This window comes from Arachis ipaensis, chromosome B2, assembly GCF_059453495.1.
Source record: "Arachis ipaensis isolate K30076 ecotype BB chromosome B2, ASM5945349v1, whole genome shotgun sequence".
Taxonomy (NCBI): domain Eukaryota; kingdom Viridiplantae; phylum Streptophyta; class Magnoliopsida; order Fabales; family Fabaceae; genus Arachis; species Arachis ipaensis.
The window spans coordinates 118,844,169-118,862,049 of NC_142437.1; the positions used below are offsets into that span (position 1 = coordinate 118,844,169).

At 30.7% G+C, this 17,881-nt stretch overlaps 1 protein-coding gene, 1 long non-coding RNA gene and 1 pseudogene across 4 annotated transcripts; all 3 read right to left on the reverse strand.

Annotated features, from left to right (window-relative positions):
* Positions 1–459: 459 nt before the first annotated feature.
* Positions 460–3,057, reverse strand: LOC148575382 (F-box protein At4g00755-like; annotated as a pseudogene). Its single transcript, XR_015904943.1, has 5 exons — positions 2,213–3,057; positions 1,624–2,046; positions 1,375–1,533; positions 1,022–1,140; positions 460–822 (listed from the first exon to the last, which is right to left on the reverse strand). The product of XR_015904943.1 is annotated as an F-box protein At4g00755-like (transcript).
* A 4,300-nt stretch (positions 3,058–7,357) lies between these two features.
* LOC148575383 (F-box protein At4g00755-like) lies at positions 7,358–10,057 on the reverse strand. Of its 2 annotated transcripts, none has more exons than XM_088504022.1 (6): positions 9,862–10,057; positions 9,213–9,404; positions 8,648–9,046; positions 8,376–8,533; positions 8,023–8,141; positions 7,358–7,823 (listed from the first exon to the last, which is right to left on the reverse strand). In XM_088504022.1, the coding sequence occupies exons 2-6, from the start codon at positions 9,343–9,345 to the stop codon at positions 7,691–7,693; spliced, it is 942 nt and encodes a 313-aa protein (XP_088360148.1). In that variant the 5' UTR covers positions 9,346–9,404; positions 9,862–10,057; the 3' UTR covers positions 7,358–7,690. The 2 variants fall into 2 exon arrangements, with proteins under 2 accessions (XP_088360148.1, XP_088360147.1); XM_088504021.1 differs by having other exon boundaries at positions 9,909–10,049.
* A 6,217-nt stretch (positions 10,058–16,274) lies between these two features.
* LOC148575384 (uncharacterized) lies at positions 16,275–17,560 on the reverse strand. Its single transcript, XR_015905263.1, has 2 exons — positions 17,122–17,560; positions 16,275–16,972 (listed from the first exon to the last, which is right to left on the reverse strand). It is a non-coding gene; the product is annotated as an uncharacterized LOC148575384 (long non-coding RNA).
* Between the last annotated feature and the right edge of the window lie 321 nt (positions 17,561–17,881).

Here is a 17,881-nt window from a genome sequence, read left to right on the forward strand (position 1 = left end):
TGTTATATAAATTTTGCTATTTAAAATGAATTTAAAAAGTATTTTTTAAAACTTGTTGAATTGACAATTTGGCAAGGTTTATAACAGAGGGGGAGTGAGAAGTAATCTCCACCAACTTGAAGAATTGAAGCAGGACTATGTTGTACATAGAACTTTATGTTAAAATGACATGCATGTTTTAATCAGTAAAAATAATTATCTGAATTAACATCTTGTGTTAAAATTAGCACGGAAGTATATTTTGATATACAAGTGCAAAACTAACGTGTAATTTTTTTTCTGAGGCATTGATAGATAAATTTTCAAAAAGGAATATGTATGTGGCGACGATTTGTACTTATTAGAAAGTCACGAAATTAAAGAAAGAAAATCGAAATTGTGTTGTTAAGATATTTGAGTTGCATACATGTGACATTAATTTTACAGTTAACTGAACAAAATATATATACAAGATCAATATTTAGGTGAAACAAATCTAAGTAATTTTAGATTGCCTATATCTTTGCAGCTAATTCCTGATGCTCCCATTTACACAAGTTTCTCAGTTTATTGAGAATCAACAAGACTTGATTCACTATTTTTCATCATTCATCAAATACAACAGCACCAGGACCAAGCAGTGCAGCAACAAGAATTTGCTCCCAACGTCTCACGCCCCTCTGCATTATACTTGTGGTAAAAGTCCGCAGTCATGAATGACTGCTCGAGGCGCCTCTTCTTGTTGGAGACATACACTTCAATCTACACTTTCCTGATGGATGGTCTATTTCGACATCAAATGCTGGCAAAAGTGGCCGTCCGACGGCTTGAACATGAGAGATGCTGCATCAAAGATATCCAATTTATCGGAGTTAGAAACATATAAGCAAAATGGCAATTCTTTATTTATGCACAACATTGAATTATCTATGCCTTCAACAATTTTAAGCAGAATAACATTGAATTATCTATGCACAACTGCTTATGACGGGGTGTGCCTGTGTGCATGTGTATGTGTAAGAGAAAGGATTTGCAAATTAACCATATGTAAAATAATTGATCCATTTCTTTCTTTTGAACTCTGCCCAGCAGCTCAACTTGAAGCACATCTCCAATGCACAGAACAGGTTCAAGTAGCTTGAATTTCTGCAAGCAGTTTTCCTGCAGTTTCATTATAGAAATAATTCATTAAACAGTGGCATAGAGTAATCTATGCTACAAAAAAATTGCAATTTTAAATAGATCAAGTCCACAAAAATATCTAGAGGGAAAAAGAGATCCGTTAATGCTCAAAAGATATATGTAGCTGAATCCCAATCCTCCTCTTTGTTGAGAGTGTTTATGGATAGAAAATAGGAAATGCAAAATCACAAGCATGTTAATAGTGCAACTCACTTGCAACATTGCAAATTCAGGTGAAGTATATGTCCATTGAGGACCCCCAAATATTTTATCAGCAAAAAAAAAAATCAAGTTCACACATCTCTGATAACTCTAACTTTGTCGCGTATCTTGCACGGCCCATTCGGAATCGGACAGCTTTTGCTGAATATGCTGCATGGTAAAAAGATACATTAATCAGCTAATCAAGTTGAAGTTAATATCCTCGGCATTAGCCATTTTCAGTTCAACTTAATACCAAACTTGTCAATTAGCTACTGGACTAACCTTGGAATGGCTGCACATGAATCTCAGTGATTAGACATAGTTTGGAAGTTAGCATATATTCTAAAGTCTCTGGTACAGAAGGATCACTTTTCCCTTCACTAGACCAGTACGATGTATCTCGAGGGTCCAACGTATTCACATCATTTTCTTCGCGGATCTTATTGTAGCTGGATGCACTTACGGCACTCGAGATGCAATTTCTGCTGATAGAAGGACTGAGACCACATGCTAGGAACGCATAGACTTTATGATTTCTCTTGAGATATTCCCAATTCGAAGAACTTCCAAGCATGTTACTCACTGGTTCAATCATGTTCTCTACCTCGATGACATGTCTAACACCAGATAGTTCAGGAAACATTTTCAAGCAAAGATGCTTGCAAAGGCCATTTTCAATAACTGCATAATATATGGAATGCAAATCAATACAATTTAAACAGCACCATAATATTTCAACATTGGAAAATTTAATACCAATAATGTATCACAAAAAAATAGACTTTGCAAGACAATATAACGTTAGAGAAGCTACAAATTTCACAAACCATGAACTCAAATGGCTTACCAAATTGGTGCCAAGAACGGGAAAGAGTCGAAACGCGGACAAGGTCACAAGGGTCCAAATGAGTGAGAACCTTTATTGACATGTCTGGTCCAAGCCGTTGCAATAAATCCAGTTTGTTTTTCACTTCAGACATGATGATGCTCCCAAATTAGAACCAGCTAAAGTTCAAGTCTACTTCAACCTCACCAGAGACTAATATATTCAAAACATTTAGTGATCAGAATCAAATATCTTCAAGAAACTGGTTTTCCACCGACAATCAATTACATTGACAGGGGAAAAAAGAACAAATTTTATTAAGCTTCACATGATTGAGCCCTTAGAAAATTGACCAAAACCAGAACCAAAAAAGGAAAATTAGTTAGGAAGATTTATTCCCAACTTCCTATATCTGTTCCAATAAGCTAACTGAAAAAATCTTTTTCCAGAAGATTATTTAATGAGGGTACTATGGTGTGAACTAATTACAATGAATGAAGAGATAAATATAAACCCAAATAAGGAAAAATAGGAAAGAGGCTTTAGAAGGATTAGGATTAAGTGTGGCAAAGGGAAACCGTAAACACATACATTCATGTGCATACACAGAGAGAAAACAAAATCTCAATTTTAAAAATTGAAAGATAAAAGAAAAAGAAAAAAGTGGTACCTTTCTGAAGTGCGGATCTAAAGTAAAGAGAGAAGAGAAAGGGGTACCCTTGATTCTGAGAAACCGAGGAAGAAGAAAGGTGTGGATTAAAGAGTGAGAGTGTGAGTGCGCGCAATGAATCTAATCTAAAACAGGAACAAGGTCCAACAGGTGTTTTTGGAAGTGGTTGAAGTATCGCTATGTTACCAAGAACCCTGTGTTTGACATAAACATATTGAGTTAAATATAGATAATAACAATAATAATAATAATTTGAAATCAGTTAAACAAATAATTGTACACTAAAATTAAAAAGTCATGAATTTAACTCTTAAAATTAGTAAATTAATATTTTTATAAATTATATACAATGAAAGATATTTTTGAAAATAATATATACTAATACTCTTTTATATTAGAGTAAAGTATCGTTTTTTTTCCCAACGTTTGAGGTAAGTCCTATTTGTATCCCTAACATTTAAATCGTCCTATTTGTATCCCTAACGTTTATAAAAGTGATTCAATGTTATCCTACTATCAATTATACTAACAAATTAGAAAAAGTATATTTACTCTCATGATAGAAATTAATTTGTATTAAAAATGGAATGAAATATATGCAGAAGAAGAACACACTTAATGTATCATAATAATATAGCTAGAGTTAGTTAGTTCTAAAGCTAAGTGTTTGTAGAGAATATGTACAGTTCTGTTCCATGTGAAATTGTTTCTCTCTTTTTTTAAAATAAATAAATAAATAAATGTGTCTATACTCATATGCTAAGATACTTCAGTAGCATATACATGTCTTGATTGCATCCTTTGCTTTTGCAACAAGCATTCTATTCTGCCTTCTTAGTTCTCAGGAATTGAGCCTAGATCTTAATTGAGGGAGACAATTATAGAAGTTTAATTTCACATATAAAATTGAAAAATAATTGATTCGCTACGGACAACGAAGAATATAACAATTTAAAGGTGTACTACTTATTTGTCAGTCGGGTTGGTGAAATAGTTCACCCGTGATAAAAAAAAAAAAAAGCCAAATAAAAAATTAAAATTTCATTAAAAAAAAAACTAAACCGCTTATTTAGTGTTTGATGCTGGAACCGTTAAACCAAAGACACCTTAGTGTTAAATTAAATCAAAAGTAAAAGTAATATCAAATGGTAGGTTAAACTAGATTAAGTTTAATAGAAAGCATAAACAGTTGAAACTGACAATGACGCTGTAATTAGACACTTCAATATCAATGATCGAATCCTCCATATATTTACAGTAACACAGTCATGCTACCACAAACTCAAACATAACATATCAATAATCCTCCGGATCGTCGAAGTTTGGATCATTGGCATCCAAAGCCACCGGATCGATCTCCATCTGCCAGTAGTCTTGGCCGCCGATCCACGTGAACTTTCCGCCGTGGCCTCCCTTATTGGACGATCCGCTGAATCCGCTGCTGACAAATTTCCGGCTTTCCTTCGACTCGAAAAACGATTTTCGGCATTCCTTCAACAACAAAAACGCTTCTCTATTTGCCTTGCGGTTATCTCCGGCGTCCTTCCCCTTGGAGTTCTTTCCAGCATTCTTCATTCTCACTGCTTTCGTTTTTCACACTTTGAACCCTGATCACTGACGAAGGAGAAGGATTACAATGTATTCATAATAGACCAGAAGTAACAAGTAAATTCTAAAATTCTATCCAAACAATATAAATTAGATACAAAATACCTGAAGACCTTTATCATCGATAAAAACTTTTCTTCCTCTAATAGTACCAAGGTGCTATGCGCATTCAGCAAAAATTAATCCTTGCTCACAAAAAATTGTATTTAGAAATAAAGGAACAAATTGTGATTTTTTACTATTGTTATACACATGTATATATAGAGTATGAGTTTATCTTATCAAAAGTTTATCTTATTTTAAATTTAAATCTTATCTTATCAAAAGTTTATCTTATCTTCAATTCAAATTTTTTAAATACATTATAGAATAACTAATTATTCATAATTATTTATACACTAATTTATTCAAATTATTATCTCTTTCAACAATTATACAAAAAAAATAAATTAAATTAAACTATAAAAAATTTATATTTCAATACTATAATCTAATAAATTTCTAAATTCAATAAAAAAATTTATTATATTAATTTTTAATTTAATTATTATTATTATTATTATTATTATTATTATTATTATTTGACTGATATATTAAACCCGACTTCACCCGACCCATGTACACCCTAGTAGCTAGCACAGGATACGAGTACGACCATAGCAGTATTGATAAATGTAGCCAAGCTGAAAGTTGGAAGAGTAGAAGCTGTTGGAGCACGTCGTGGGTTGAAATGCTGGGCAAATAATGGGCCATTAGTTGGGTCAATTTTTATTTTCGATTTTGATGCAAAAAATATTATTTACATACTAAAATTAATTACTAAAATTAATCATTATATATTTATATATAAATACACATAATTTTGATAAATCAATATGTTACACGTTATTAAATGGTTGATATCTCTACAATTGAATTAAACTACATTCTTCTAAAATTCTAAATTAAAGAAGAGATAAAAAAAATATTCAATAAGAAGAAAACAAAATAAAATTAAGTGGAGCTCAAACGAAAAATGTTAAAAATGATTCGATAGATGTCTATAATCTATACTAAGTGCAATATTTAAAAATTAAAAAATTATTTAATTTTTTTATACAGTAATTTCTTTTATTTTAATTTAACTATCTCTTTTCAGTTATAAAGGTTTTTTAAGACATAGAAAATAAGAGATTGAATTGATAGTCTTCTTTTAAACTTTATCAATTAATTTTCAAATAAAAAAAATGAAACTTAGCTTTTCTATCTTCAATATGTAAGATTGATTATGCATGAAATAACTTTATTTTATCTTCTAAAGAACAAAAATAAAAACAAAACAAAACAAGAAAGAGAGAAAAATACAACCATGTATCTAATTTTTATTATAATAATGGTAAAATTTTTACTATCTTTTCAAATATTATAAACACCAATTTTTAAGAAATCAAGTGTAATCTTTCATCATTTATTTCATAGATGGGACAAAGAAAAAATATAAAAGAAAAACTATTCAAGAGTAAGAAAATCACACTTTATTCTCTAAAATAAAAATTCAAAATTTAAAGGATCAAAATTTAACATCATACTTTTAACTAAATGTGTTTTTTTTTTTTAACTTTCATAATCTTTCATTTTATGAAGAAACACTAGGAAATATTAGTCATGTCAAACTCGGTAATTATTTTTATTCAAAGTCTTATTTGATGCTACTAGGGTTCGTCTTGCTTAATGTCATTCATTATTTATATTTATTACTTCAATGTTATGCGAGTCTATTATTATAAGTTTATAACTAGTGTATTTAATCCACCCTCTTATTTATTTATTCTGTGTAATAATAATAAACACAATATTAGTTTAGATGGTTAGCTCTTTTTATTTTTAACTAAGAGATTTTATATTTAAATTGTACAAATAACTATATATATTGAAAATTCTGTATATCAAACCTCTTTCAATCTTTATATAATAGATAAGTATATTGTTAGTAATGAAAATTATTAAAATAATAATCTTCCAATATATCATGACATATCTTTTGTTTTGATTTTATGCGACAAATTCCATTATAATGTCGTATAGATTTAACTAGATAATAAATAATTGAAGTTGAAATGTTTATAATTAGTTGAATTTTTATTCCACACACTAAATATTATTATAAGGATTAGGGTAACCAGAATAGGCCAAATGTCTTAATGGGTCACTGGACCTTTACGCCAATGGCTGATGTATTTGCATTTTATTGTAGAGAAGCTTGACCTGATGGGGTTGATGTTGTGGATAGTATTTGAAGGGTTCATGTGTTCAATAATGGGTTTAAAATTTAAAAATTTATTTTTATTTTTATAATGATAATTTTAATATAATATATTTTTAAATTATTGGTATTATTAAATGTTAATTTTATAATCTTAGAAAATAATTTTTAAAATTACTCTCTTAGAAGCTTACAAAGGAAAGATCATTGCAAGTTATATATAAATTTTGGATATTAATTTTTTCATCCTTGTGTTTCAAACTTTAAAATTTTTTACAACTTAAATGAAATGTTATATAAATTTTGCTATTTAAAATGAATTTAAAAAGTATTTTTTAAAACTTGTTGAATTGACAATTTGGCAAGGTTTATAACAGAGGGGGAGTGAGAAGTAATCTCCACCAACTTGAAGAATTGAAGCAGGACTATGTTGTACATAGAACTTTATGTTAAAATGACATGCATGTTTTAATCAGTAAAAATAATTATCTGAATTAACATCTTGTGTTAAAATTAGCACGGAAGTATATTTTGATACACAAGTGCAAAACTAACGTGTAATTTTTTTTCTGAGGCATTGATAGATAAATTTTCAAAAAGGAATATGTATGTGGCGACGATTTGTACTTATTAGAAAGTCACGAAATTAAAGAAAGAAAATCGAAATTGTGTTGTTAAGATATTTGAGTTGCATACATGTGACATTAATTTTACAGTTAACTGAACAAAATATATATACAAGATCAATATTTAGGTGAAACAAATCTAAGTAATTTTAGATTGCCTATATCTTTGCAGCTAATTCCTGATGCTCCCATTTACACAAGTTTCTCAGTTTATTGAGAATCAACAAGACTTGATTCACTATTTTTCATCATTCATCAAATACAACAGCACCAGGACCAAGCAGTGCAGCAACAAGAATTTGCTCCCAACGTCTCACGCCCCTCTGCATTATACTTGTGGTAAAAGTCCGCAGTCATGAATGACTGCTCGAGGCGCCTCTTCTTGTTGGAGACATACACTTCAATCTACACTTTCCTGATGGATGGTCTATTTCGACATCAAATGCTGGCAAAAGTGGCCGTCCGACGGCTTGAACATGAGAGATGCTGCATCAAAGATATCCAATTTATCGGAGTTAGAAACATATAAGCAAAATGGCAATTCTTTATTTATGCACAACATTGAATTATCTATGCCTTCAACAATTTTAAGCAGAATAACATTGAATTATCTATGCACAACTGCTTATGACGGGGTGTGCCTGTGTGCATGTGTATGTGTAAGAGAAAGGATTTGCAAATTAACCATATGTAAAATAATTGATCCATTTCTTTCTTTTGAACTCTGCCCAGCAGCTCAACTTGAAGCACATCTCCAATGCACAGAACAGGTTCAAGTAGCTTGAATTTCTGCAAGCAGTTTTCCTGCAGTTTCATTATAGAAATAATTCATTAAACAGTGGCATAGAGTAATCTATGCTACAAAAAAATTGCAATTTTAAATAGATCAAGTCCACAAAAATATCTAGAGGGAAAAAGAGATCCGTTAATGCTCAAAAGATATATGTAGCTGAATCCCAATCCTCCTCTTTGTTGAGAGTGTTTATGGATAGAAAATAGGAAATGCAAAATCACAAGCATGTTAATAGTGCAACTCACTTGCAACATTGCAAATTCAGGTGAAGTATATGTCCATTGAGGACCCCCAAATATTTTATCAGCAAAAAAAAAATCAAGTTCACACATCTCTGATAACTCTAACTTTGTCGCGTATCTTGCACGGCCCATTCGGAATCGGACAGCTTTTGCTGAATATGCTGCATGGTAAAAAGATACATTAATCAGCTAATCAAGTTGAAGTTAATATCCTCGGCATTAGCCATTTTCAGTTCAACTTAATACCAAACTTGTCAATTAGCTACTGGACTAACCTTGGAATGGCTGCACATGAATCTCAGTGATTAGACATAGTTTGGAAGTTAGCATATATTCTAAAGTCTCTGGTACAGAAGGATCACTTTTCCCTTCACTAGACCAGTACGATGTATCTCGAGGGTCCAACGTATTCACATCATTTTCTTCGCGGATCTTATTGTAGCTGGATGCACTTACGGCACTCGAGATGCAATTTCTGCTGATAGAAGGACTGAGACCACATGCTAGGAACGCATAGACTTTATGATTTCTCTTGAGATATTCCCAATTCGAAGAACTTCCAAGCATGTTACTCACTGGTTCAATCATGTTCTCTACCTCGATGACATGTCTAACACCAGATAGTTCAGGAAACATTTTCAAGCAAAGATGCTTGCAAAGGCCATTTTCAATAACTGCATAATATATGGAATGCAAATCAATACAATTTAAACAGCACCATAATATTTCAACATTGGAAAATTTAATACCAATAATGTATCACAAAAAAATAGACTTTGCAAGACAATATAACGTTAGAGAAGCTACAAATTTCACAAACCATGAACTCAAATGGCTTACCAAATTGGTGCCAAGAACGGGAAAGAGTCGAAACGCGGACAAGGTCACAAGGGTCCAAATGAGTGAGAACCTTTATTGACATGTCTGGTCCAAGCCGTTGCAATAAATCCAGTTTGTTTTTCACTTCAGACATGATGATGCTCCCAAATTAGAACCAGCTAAAGTTCAAGTCTACTTCAACCTCACCAGAGACTAATATATTCAAAACATTTAGTGATCAGAATCAAATATCTTCAAGAAACTGGTTTTCCACCGACAATCAATTACATTGACAGGGGAAAAAAGAACAAATTTTATTAAGCTTCACATGATTGAGCCCTTAGAAAATTGACCAAAACCAGAACCAAAAAAGGAAAATTAGTTAGGAAGATTTATTCCCAACTTCCTATATCTGTTCCAATAAGCTAACTGAAAAAATCTTTTTCCAGAAGATTATTTAATGAGGGTACTATGGTGTGAACTAATTACAATGAATGAAGAGATAAATATAAACCCAAATAAGGAAAAATAGGAAAGAGGCTTTAGAAGGATTAGGATTAAGTGTGGCAAAGGGAAACCGTAAACACATACATTCATGTGCATACACAGAGAGAAAACAAAATCTCAATTTTAAAAATTGAAAGATAAAAGAAAAAGAAAAAAGTGGTACCTTTCTGAAGTGCGGATCTAAAGTAAAGAGAGAAGAGAAAGGGGTACCTTTGATTCTGAGAAACCGAGGAAGAAGAAAGGTGTGGATTAAAGAGTGAGAGTGTGAGTGCGCGCAATGAATCTAATCTAAAACAGGAACAAGGTCCAACAGGTGTTTTTGGAAGTGGTTGAAGTATCGCTATGTTACCAAGAACCCTGTGTTTGACATAAACATATTGAGTTAAATATAGATAATAACAATAATAATAATAATTTGAAATCAGTTAAACAAATAATTGTACACTAAAATTAAAAAGTCATGAATTTAACTCTTAAAATTAGTAAATTAATATTTTTATAAATTATATACAATGAAAGATATTTTTGAAAATAATATATACTAATACTCTTTTATATTAGAGTAAAGTATCGTTTTTTTTCCCAACGTTTGAGGTAAGTCCTATTTGTATCCCTAACATTTAAATCGTCCTATTTGTATCCCTAACGTTTATAAAAGTGATTCAATGTTATCCTACTATCAATTATACTAACAAATTAGAAAAAGTATATTTACTCTCATGATAGAAATTAATTTGTATTAAAAATGGAATGAAATATATGCAGAAGAAGAACACACTTAATGTATCATAATAATATAGCTAGAGTTAGTTAGTTCTAAAGCTAAGTGTTTGTAGAGAATATGTACAGTTCTGTTCCATGTGAAATTGTTTCTCTCTTTTTTTAAAATAAATAAATAAATAAATGTGTCTATACTCATATGCTAAGATACTTCAGTAGCATATACATGTCTTGATTGCATCCTTTGCTTTTGCAACAAGCATTCTATTCTGCCTTCTTAGTTCTCAGGAATTGAGCCTAGATCTTAATTGAGGGAGACAATTATAGAAGTTTAATTTCACATATAAAATTGAAAAATAATTGATTCGCTACGGACAACGAAGAATATAACAATTTAAAGGTGTACTACTTATTTGTCAGTCGGGTTGGTGAAATAGTTCACCCGTGATAAAAAAAAAAAAAAGCCAAATAAAAAATTAAAATTTCATTAAAAAAAAAACTAAACCGCTTATTTAGTGTTTGATGCTGGAACCGTTAAACCAAAGACACCTTAGTGTTAAATTAAATCAAAAGTAAAAGTAATATCAAATGGTAGGTTAAACTAGATTAAGTTTAATAGAAAGCATAAACAGTTGAAACTGACAATGACGCTGTAATTAGACACTTCAATATCAATGATCGAATCCTCCATATATTTACAGTAACACAGTCATGCTACCACAAACTCAAACATAACATATCAATAATCCTCCGGATCGTCGAAGTTTGGATCATTGGCATCCAAAGCCACCGGATCGATCTCCATCTGCCAGTAGTCTTGGCCGCCGATCCACGTGAACTTTCCGCCGTGGCCTCCCTTATTGGACGATCCGCTGAATCCGCTGCTGACAAATTTCCGGCTTTCCTTCGACTCGAAAAACGATTTTCGGCATTCCTTCAACAACAAAAACGCTTCTCTATTTGCCTTGCGGTTATCTCCGGCGTCCTTCCCCTTGGAGTTCTTTCCAGCATTCTTCATTCTCACTGCTTTCGTTTTTCACACTTTGAACCCTGATCACTGACGAAGGAGAAGGATTACAATGTATTCATAATAGACCAGAAGTAACAAGTAAATTCTAAAATTCTATCCAAACAATATAAATTAGATACAAAATACCTGAAGACCTTTATCATCGATAAAAACTTTTCTTCCTCTAATAGTACCAAGGTGCTATGCGCATTCAGCAAAAATTAATCCTTGCTCACAAAAAATTGTATTTAGAAATAAAGGAACAAATTGTGATTTTTTACTATTGTTATACACATGTATATATAGAGTATGAGTTTATCTTATCAAAAGTTTATCTTATTTTAAATTTAAATCTTATCTTATCAAAAGTTTATCTTATCTTCAATTCAAATTTTTTAAATACATTATAGAATAACTAATTATTCATAATTATTTATACACTAATTTATTCAAATTATTATCTCTTTCAACAATTATACAAAAAAAATAAATTAAATTAAACTATAAAAAATTTATATTTCAATACTATAATCTAATAAATTTCTAAATTCAATAAAAAAATTTATTATATTAATTTTTAATTTAATTATTATTATTATTATTATTATTATTATTATTATTATTATTTGACTGATATATTAAACCCGACTTCACCCGACCCATGTACACCCTAGTAGCTAGCACAGGATACGAGTACGACCATAGCAGTATTGATAAATGTAGCCAAGCTGAAAGTTGGAAGAGTAGAAGCTGTTGGAGCACGTCGTGGGTTGAAATGCTGGGCAAATAATGGGCCATTAGTTGGGTCAATTTTTATTTTCGATTTTGATGCAAAAAATATTATTTACATACTAAAATTAATTACTAAAATTAATCATTATATATTTATATATAAATACACATAATTTTGATAAATCAATATGTTACACGTTATTAAATGGTTGATATCTCTACAATTGAATTAAACTACATTCTTCTAAAATTCTAAATCAAAGAAGAGATAAAAAAAATATTCAATAAGAAGAAAACAAAATAAAATTAAGTGGAGCTCAAACGAAAAATGTTAAAAATGATTCGATAGATGTCTATAATCTATACTAAGTGCAATATTTAAAAATTAAAAAATTATTTAATTTTTTTATACAGTAATTTCTTTTAATTTAATTTAATTATCTCTTTTCGGTTATAAAGGTTTTTTAAGACATAGAAAATAAGAGATTGAATTATTGATAGTCTTCTTTTAAATTTTATCAATTAATTTTCAAATAAAAAAAATGAAACTTAGCTTTTCTATCTTCAGTATATAAGATTGATTATGCATGAAATAACTTTATTTTATCTTCTAAAGAACAAAAACAAAAACAAAACAAAACAAGAAAGAGAAAAATATATAACCATGTATCTAATTTTTATCATAACAATGGTAAAATTTTTACTATCTTTTCAAATATTATAAACACCAATTTCTAAGAAATCAAGTGTGATCTCTCATCATTTATTTCATAGATGGGACAAAGAAAAAATATAAAAGAAAAATCATTCAAGAATAAGAAATTACACTTTATTCTCTAAAATAAAAATTCAAAATTTAAAGAATCCAAATTTAACATCATACTTTTAACTAAATGTGTTTTTTTTTTAACTTTCATAACCTTTCATTTTATGAAGAAACACTAGGAAATATTAGTCATGTCAAACTCGGTAATTATTTTTATTCAAAGTCTTATTTGATGCTACTAGGGTTCGTCTTGCTTAATGTCATTCATTATTTATATTTATTACTTCAATGTTATGCGAGTCTATTATTATAAGTTTATAACTAGTGTATTTAATCCACCCTCTTATTTATTTATTCTGTGTAATAATAATAAACACAATATTAATTTAGATGGTTAGTTCTTTTTATTTTTAACTAAGAGATTTTATATTTAAATTGTACAAATAACTATATATATTAAAAATTCTGTATATCAAACCTCTTTCAATCTTTATATAGTAGATAAGTATATTGTTAGTAATGAAAATTATTAAAATAATAATCTTCCAATATATCATGACATATCTTTTGTTTTGATTTTATGCGACAAATTCCATTATAATGTCCTATAGATTTAACTAGATGATAAATAATTTAAGTTGAAATGTTTATAGTTAGTTGAATTTTTATTCCACGCACTAAATATTACTATAAGGATTAGGGTAATCGGAATAGGCCAAATGTCTTAATGGGTCACTGAACCTTTACGCCAATGGCTGATGTGTTTGTATTTTATTGTAAAGAAGCTTGACCTGATGGGAATTTTTTTTTTTTTGGTGACTTGACCTGATGGGAATTGATATTGTGGATAGTATTTGAAGGGCCATGTGTTCAATAATGGGTTTAAAATTTAAAAACTTATTTTTATTTTTATAATGATAATTTTAATATAATATATTTTTAAATTATTGGTATTAAATGCTAACTTTATAATCTTAGAAAATAGTTTTGAAAATTACTCTCTTAGAAGCTTACAAAGAAAAGATAATTGCAACCTATATATAAATTTTGGATATTAATTTTTTCATCCTTGTGTTTCAAACTTTAATTTTTTTTACAACTTAAATGAAATGTTATATAAATTTTGCTATTTAAAATGAATTTAAAATGTATTTTTTAAAACTTGTTGAATTGACAATTTGGCAAGGTTTATAACAGAGGGGGAGTGAGAAGTGATCTCCACCAACTTGAAGAATTGAAGCAGGACTATGTTGTGCATAGAACTTTATGTTAAAATGACATGCATGTTTTTTTTTTTTTGAAAGCAAACAGCTCAACACAGTAGTAGTGGAGCAACCAAGTCGGCCAAACTAAAAACAAACAAATATAACAAAAAACAAACAATAACGAAAGCCGTCCCCTTGTCATCTTCGGCATAGCCATCAACAACTAAAGGGATCTCCACCGCTCCACTCGTTAGCAATAATCGAAGACATGTTAATAATTTCTTCAACTCCTTTGCTTGTGTGCTGAAAGATTCGCCTATTCCTTTCCAACCAGAGGTTCCAGATTATCGCGCAGAAACACCTTAACCGGTGGTTCCGCTCTTCCACTCTCCTTGGTTCTTCTGTCCAACTAAGAAAGTGCTCTTTCAACGTTCCCGGAAACGACCATCGTCGCCCAAATGCTGAGATCCAAGCACTCCACACCTGCCAAGCAAACACACATCCTAGAAACAAATGGTGAGCATCTTCCACCTCGTTGTTACAAAGAACACAAGTAACGTCTTCCTCGCTGATAATATCAAACCGGCTCAATCTGTCCTTTGTATTCACTCTTCCTATCAGAACAAACCAGACAAATAATTCCACTCTAGGCGGAACCAACCCCTTCCAAACAGTCCTGGTGAAGTTGTAGCTAGTTACCTCCTCTGGGATCAGTTCCTCCTGCACCACCTGCACAAATGAGTTAGTTGTAAAAATACCTCGCTTATCATATTTCCACACCACTCTGTCCTCTCTGTTATGAACTAGTCTCACAGGTCTCAAGATCTCATGCATGGCACTCAGGAGTTCTAACTCCCATTGGAATAGCTCACGCCTCCATTGGAAGTTCCAAATCCACTCAAACCCATCCCAAAACCCGCACTCCCCAATAACAGATCCACATTGGTTTGAAACTGAGAAAAGCCTCGGGAAGCGATCCTTCAAAGATCCACCAAGTAATCATACATCCTCCCAAAATCGAGTCCGACACCCATCGCCAACCTCCATAGACAGGCCTGTAAGCATCTTATCCCTTAGATGTTGATTCATGAATTGTAGCTGACAAATATCCTTCCATAGTCCTCCTCTAGTAGGCAGTAAAAATGACATGCATGTTTTAATCAGTAAAAATAATTATCTGAATTAAACATCTTGTGTTAAAATTAGTACGGAAGTATATTTTGATATACAAGTGGAAAGCTAACGTGTGATTTTTTTTCTGAGGCATTGATAGATAAATTTTCAAAAAGGAATATGTATGTGGCGACGATTTGTACTTATTAGAAAGCCACGGAATTAAAGAAAAAAAAATCGAAATTGTGTTGTTAAGATATTTGAGTTGCATACATGTGACATTAATTTTACAGTTAACTGAACAAAATAAATATACAAGATCAATATTTAGGTGAAACAAATCTAAGTAATCAAACACGAATAAAACTTAAAAACAAGGTTGTTTACAATAGATAGTGATTAACCAACCACAAATTAAAAAAGATTGTTAATTACTTTTATACCAAAAATATTAAGATATAGATGTTTCTTTCTTCTATTATAAATAATTAATTAAACTTGTTATATTTTAGTTTGCCATCTATTAATAAAACAGAGTAAATATTTTTTATTACTCAAGCCAACCAATATCCTTTTCCTTTTAAGGTTTACAAGTTTTGCTTTATTTTATTCATTTTATCTAAAATAGTTGTTTAGAATCAATCTCAAAGATAACCTAAAATGTTTGGCAGACTTTCAGTTGCAGAAGGCATTTGTTTGGCAGCATTGGTAATATTAGACTAGCAATTGGTTTCCACCAATTTTTTTATGCTAGTATCTTAAAATAAGCTAGCTTACTACAATTCAATAAACTTCAAAAAGAACAGGCTTTTCTTTCAATAAGGAGCACAAAATTCTTTGAAACATAGTCACCAGTAGCTGAGGTGAAAGGGTAACATATGCCTTTGAAAGCAACCAAAATCCATGACATGTATGTTAGTTATATTGATTGCGGTCTAATCAGTTAGCAAATCCAGCAAATGAAACAAGCAATAGTATCTCAACCCAACAAGTACAAATCACAAATCAAACAGAAAATACCAAGATCCAGATTTTCTTTTAGATAGTTCATAGATAACTCAACCCAAATTTGGGGAGTAAGACATTACATCATTCAACTCCAGGGACATATAAGTATACCTACTAACCAAAATTTAATTATTCAACTTTAGCATTAACAGGGATTAAAATAGCTTGGACAAACTTTTAATTTAGAGGAGCAAAACCCTAGACTATACATTAGTTTGACCCTAGTAGTTAACTGAGATCTCTTGCAACCAAGCTCAAATCCTCTTCTAGTTCTCCTTCTCCCAAGTTATTCAAGCTAGCTATCTATTTAACACAGTAAGCTTTGCAATGCAATATACAGCATCTGTCATTGCAGCACAGATATGCATTTCAACTTCAACATAGATAGAACAGACGTTGAGGCCTATAATTATTGTGTTCAGAAATTTAATATTTGATAAAGGAATGGGAAAATATTCCAAATTTACCTACAAACAGTAACAAATATCAGGATGCACGAATGAGGCCATGACGGTACTGAGTAGCGAGTACCAAATCTACCTACAAGACACTGCTGCAAACCAGTGACATCATCCACTACATTCACAATTCATAAATTTACCGGAAGAGCCTCAACATTGGTCTTTTAAATATTCTTCCTTCAAGCTTTAATCGTCTATATGCTTCTCTCAAGTGACATAGACGAATTGGTCCTGATTCCTCTCTTGCATCACTATTCTAGCTGCAAAAAAGTAGTAGTTTTTATCAACAGGAACTTTTGGAATCAGAATATTGGCCTTCTTAGAACCAAGAACTGCGAGATTTTGACCTTAAAAACATCGTGCATGAACCATCTCATGCTTGTAAGCTATAAATGGAAACTTCCCATACCTGTTTCAACAACTTCACCAACAAACATTTTTGCGATCCCCGGTACTACGATCGTCATCGGCACGGAAATTTGATGCTTGCTAATAATTGTTTGAATATCATCAAAGAGAAGAAAGAAGAGGCAACTTGTAAACAATCTCATCTTACTATAATATAAACTACAGTGCAAATTACAATGCAAAAATAGCAATTTGTAAACTACTATACAAATGCATAAGCCCATAAGTATCAATAATTCAGAACCAAGGTGATATGCAACAAAAACCAATCTTGAAGATTAACCAAGGAGAAAATGCAAACAAGGTTTCAAGTGTCTAAGTATTGGGAAAAAAGAATCCTTTTTAGCAAATCAATTTGGGAAACTATTGTATTTTGCCAAATACACTACGTTTTCCTTTCAGCAGCTGAAAGGAACCCTAGTCAATGAGTCACCCACAGCAAGGTTCTGAAAATTGAACCGATCATCAAACCACTTATTAGTTCATCGGTTTAAAGGTTTAATCGGTTTAATCGTGATTCAACCGAAATAATCAAATTATAATAAAATAACATATTAAATTTTAAATAAATATACAAAAATATAAATATATTCTGACATAAATCTTAAATATAGACAAATTAAAAGTATAATTCCAATTAAAATCTCATCATAATCACATTTAAATACAATACATGAGTCAAATATAAAAAAAATATCAAAAGTTAAATTTTATATACATATAAAATTTATAATATTATATGAAATTTAAGATAATCACAA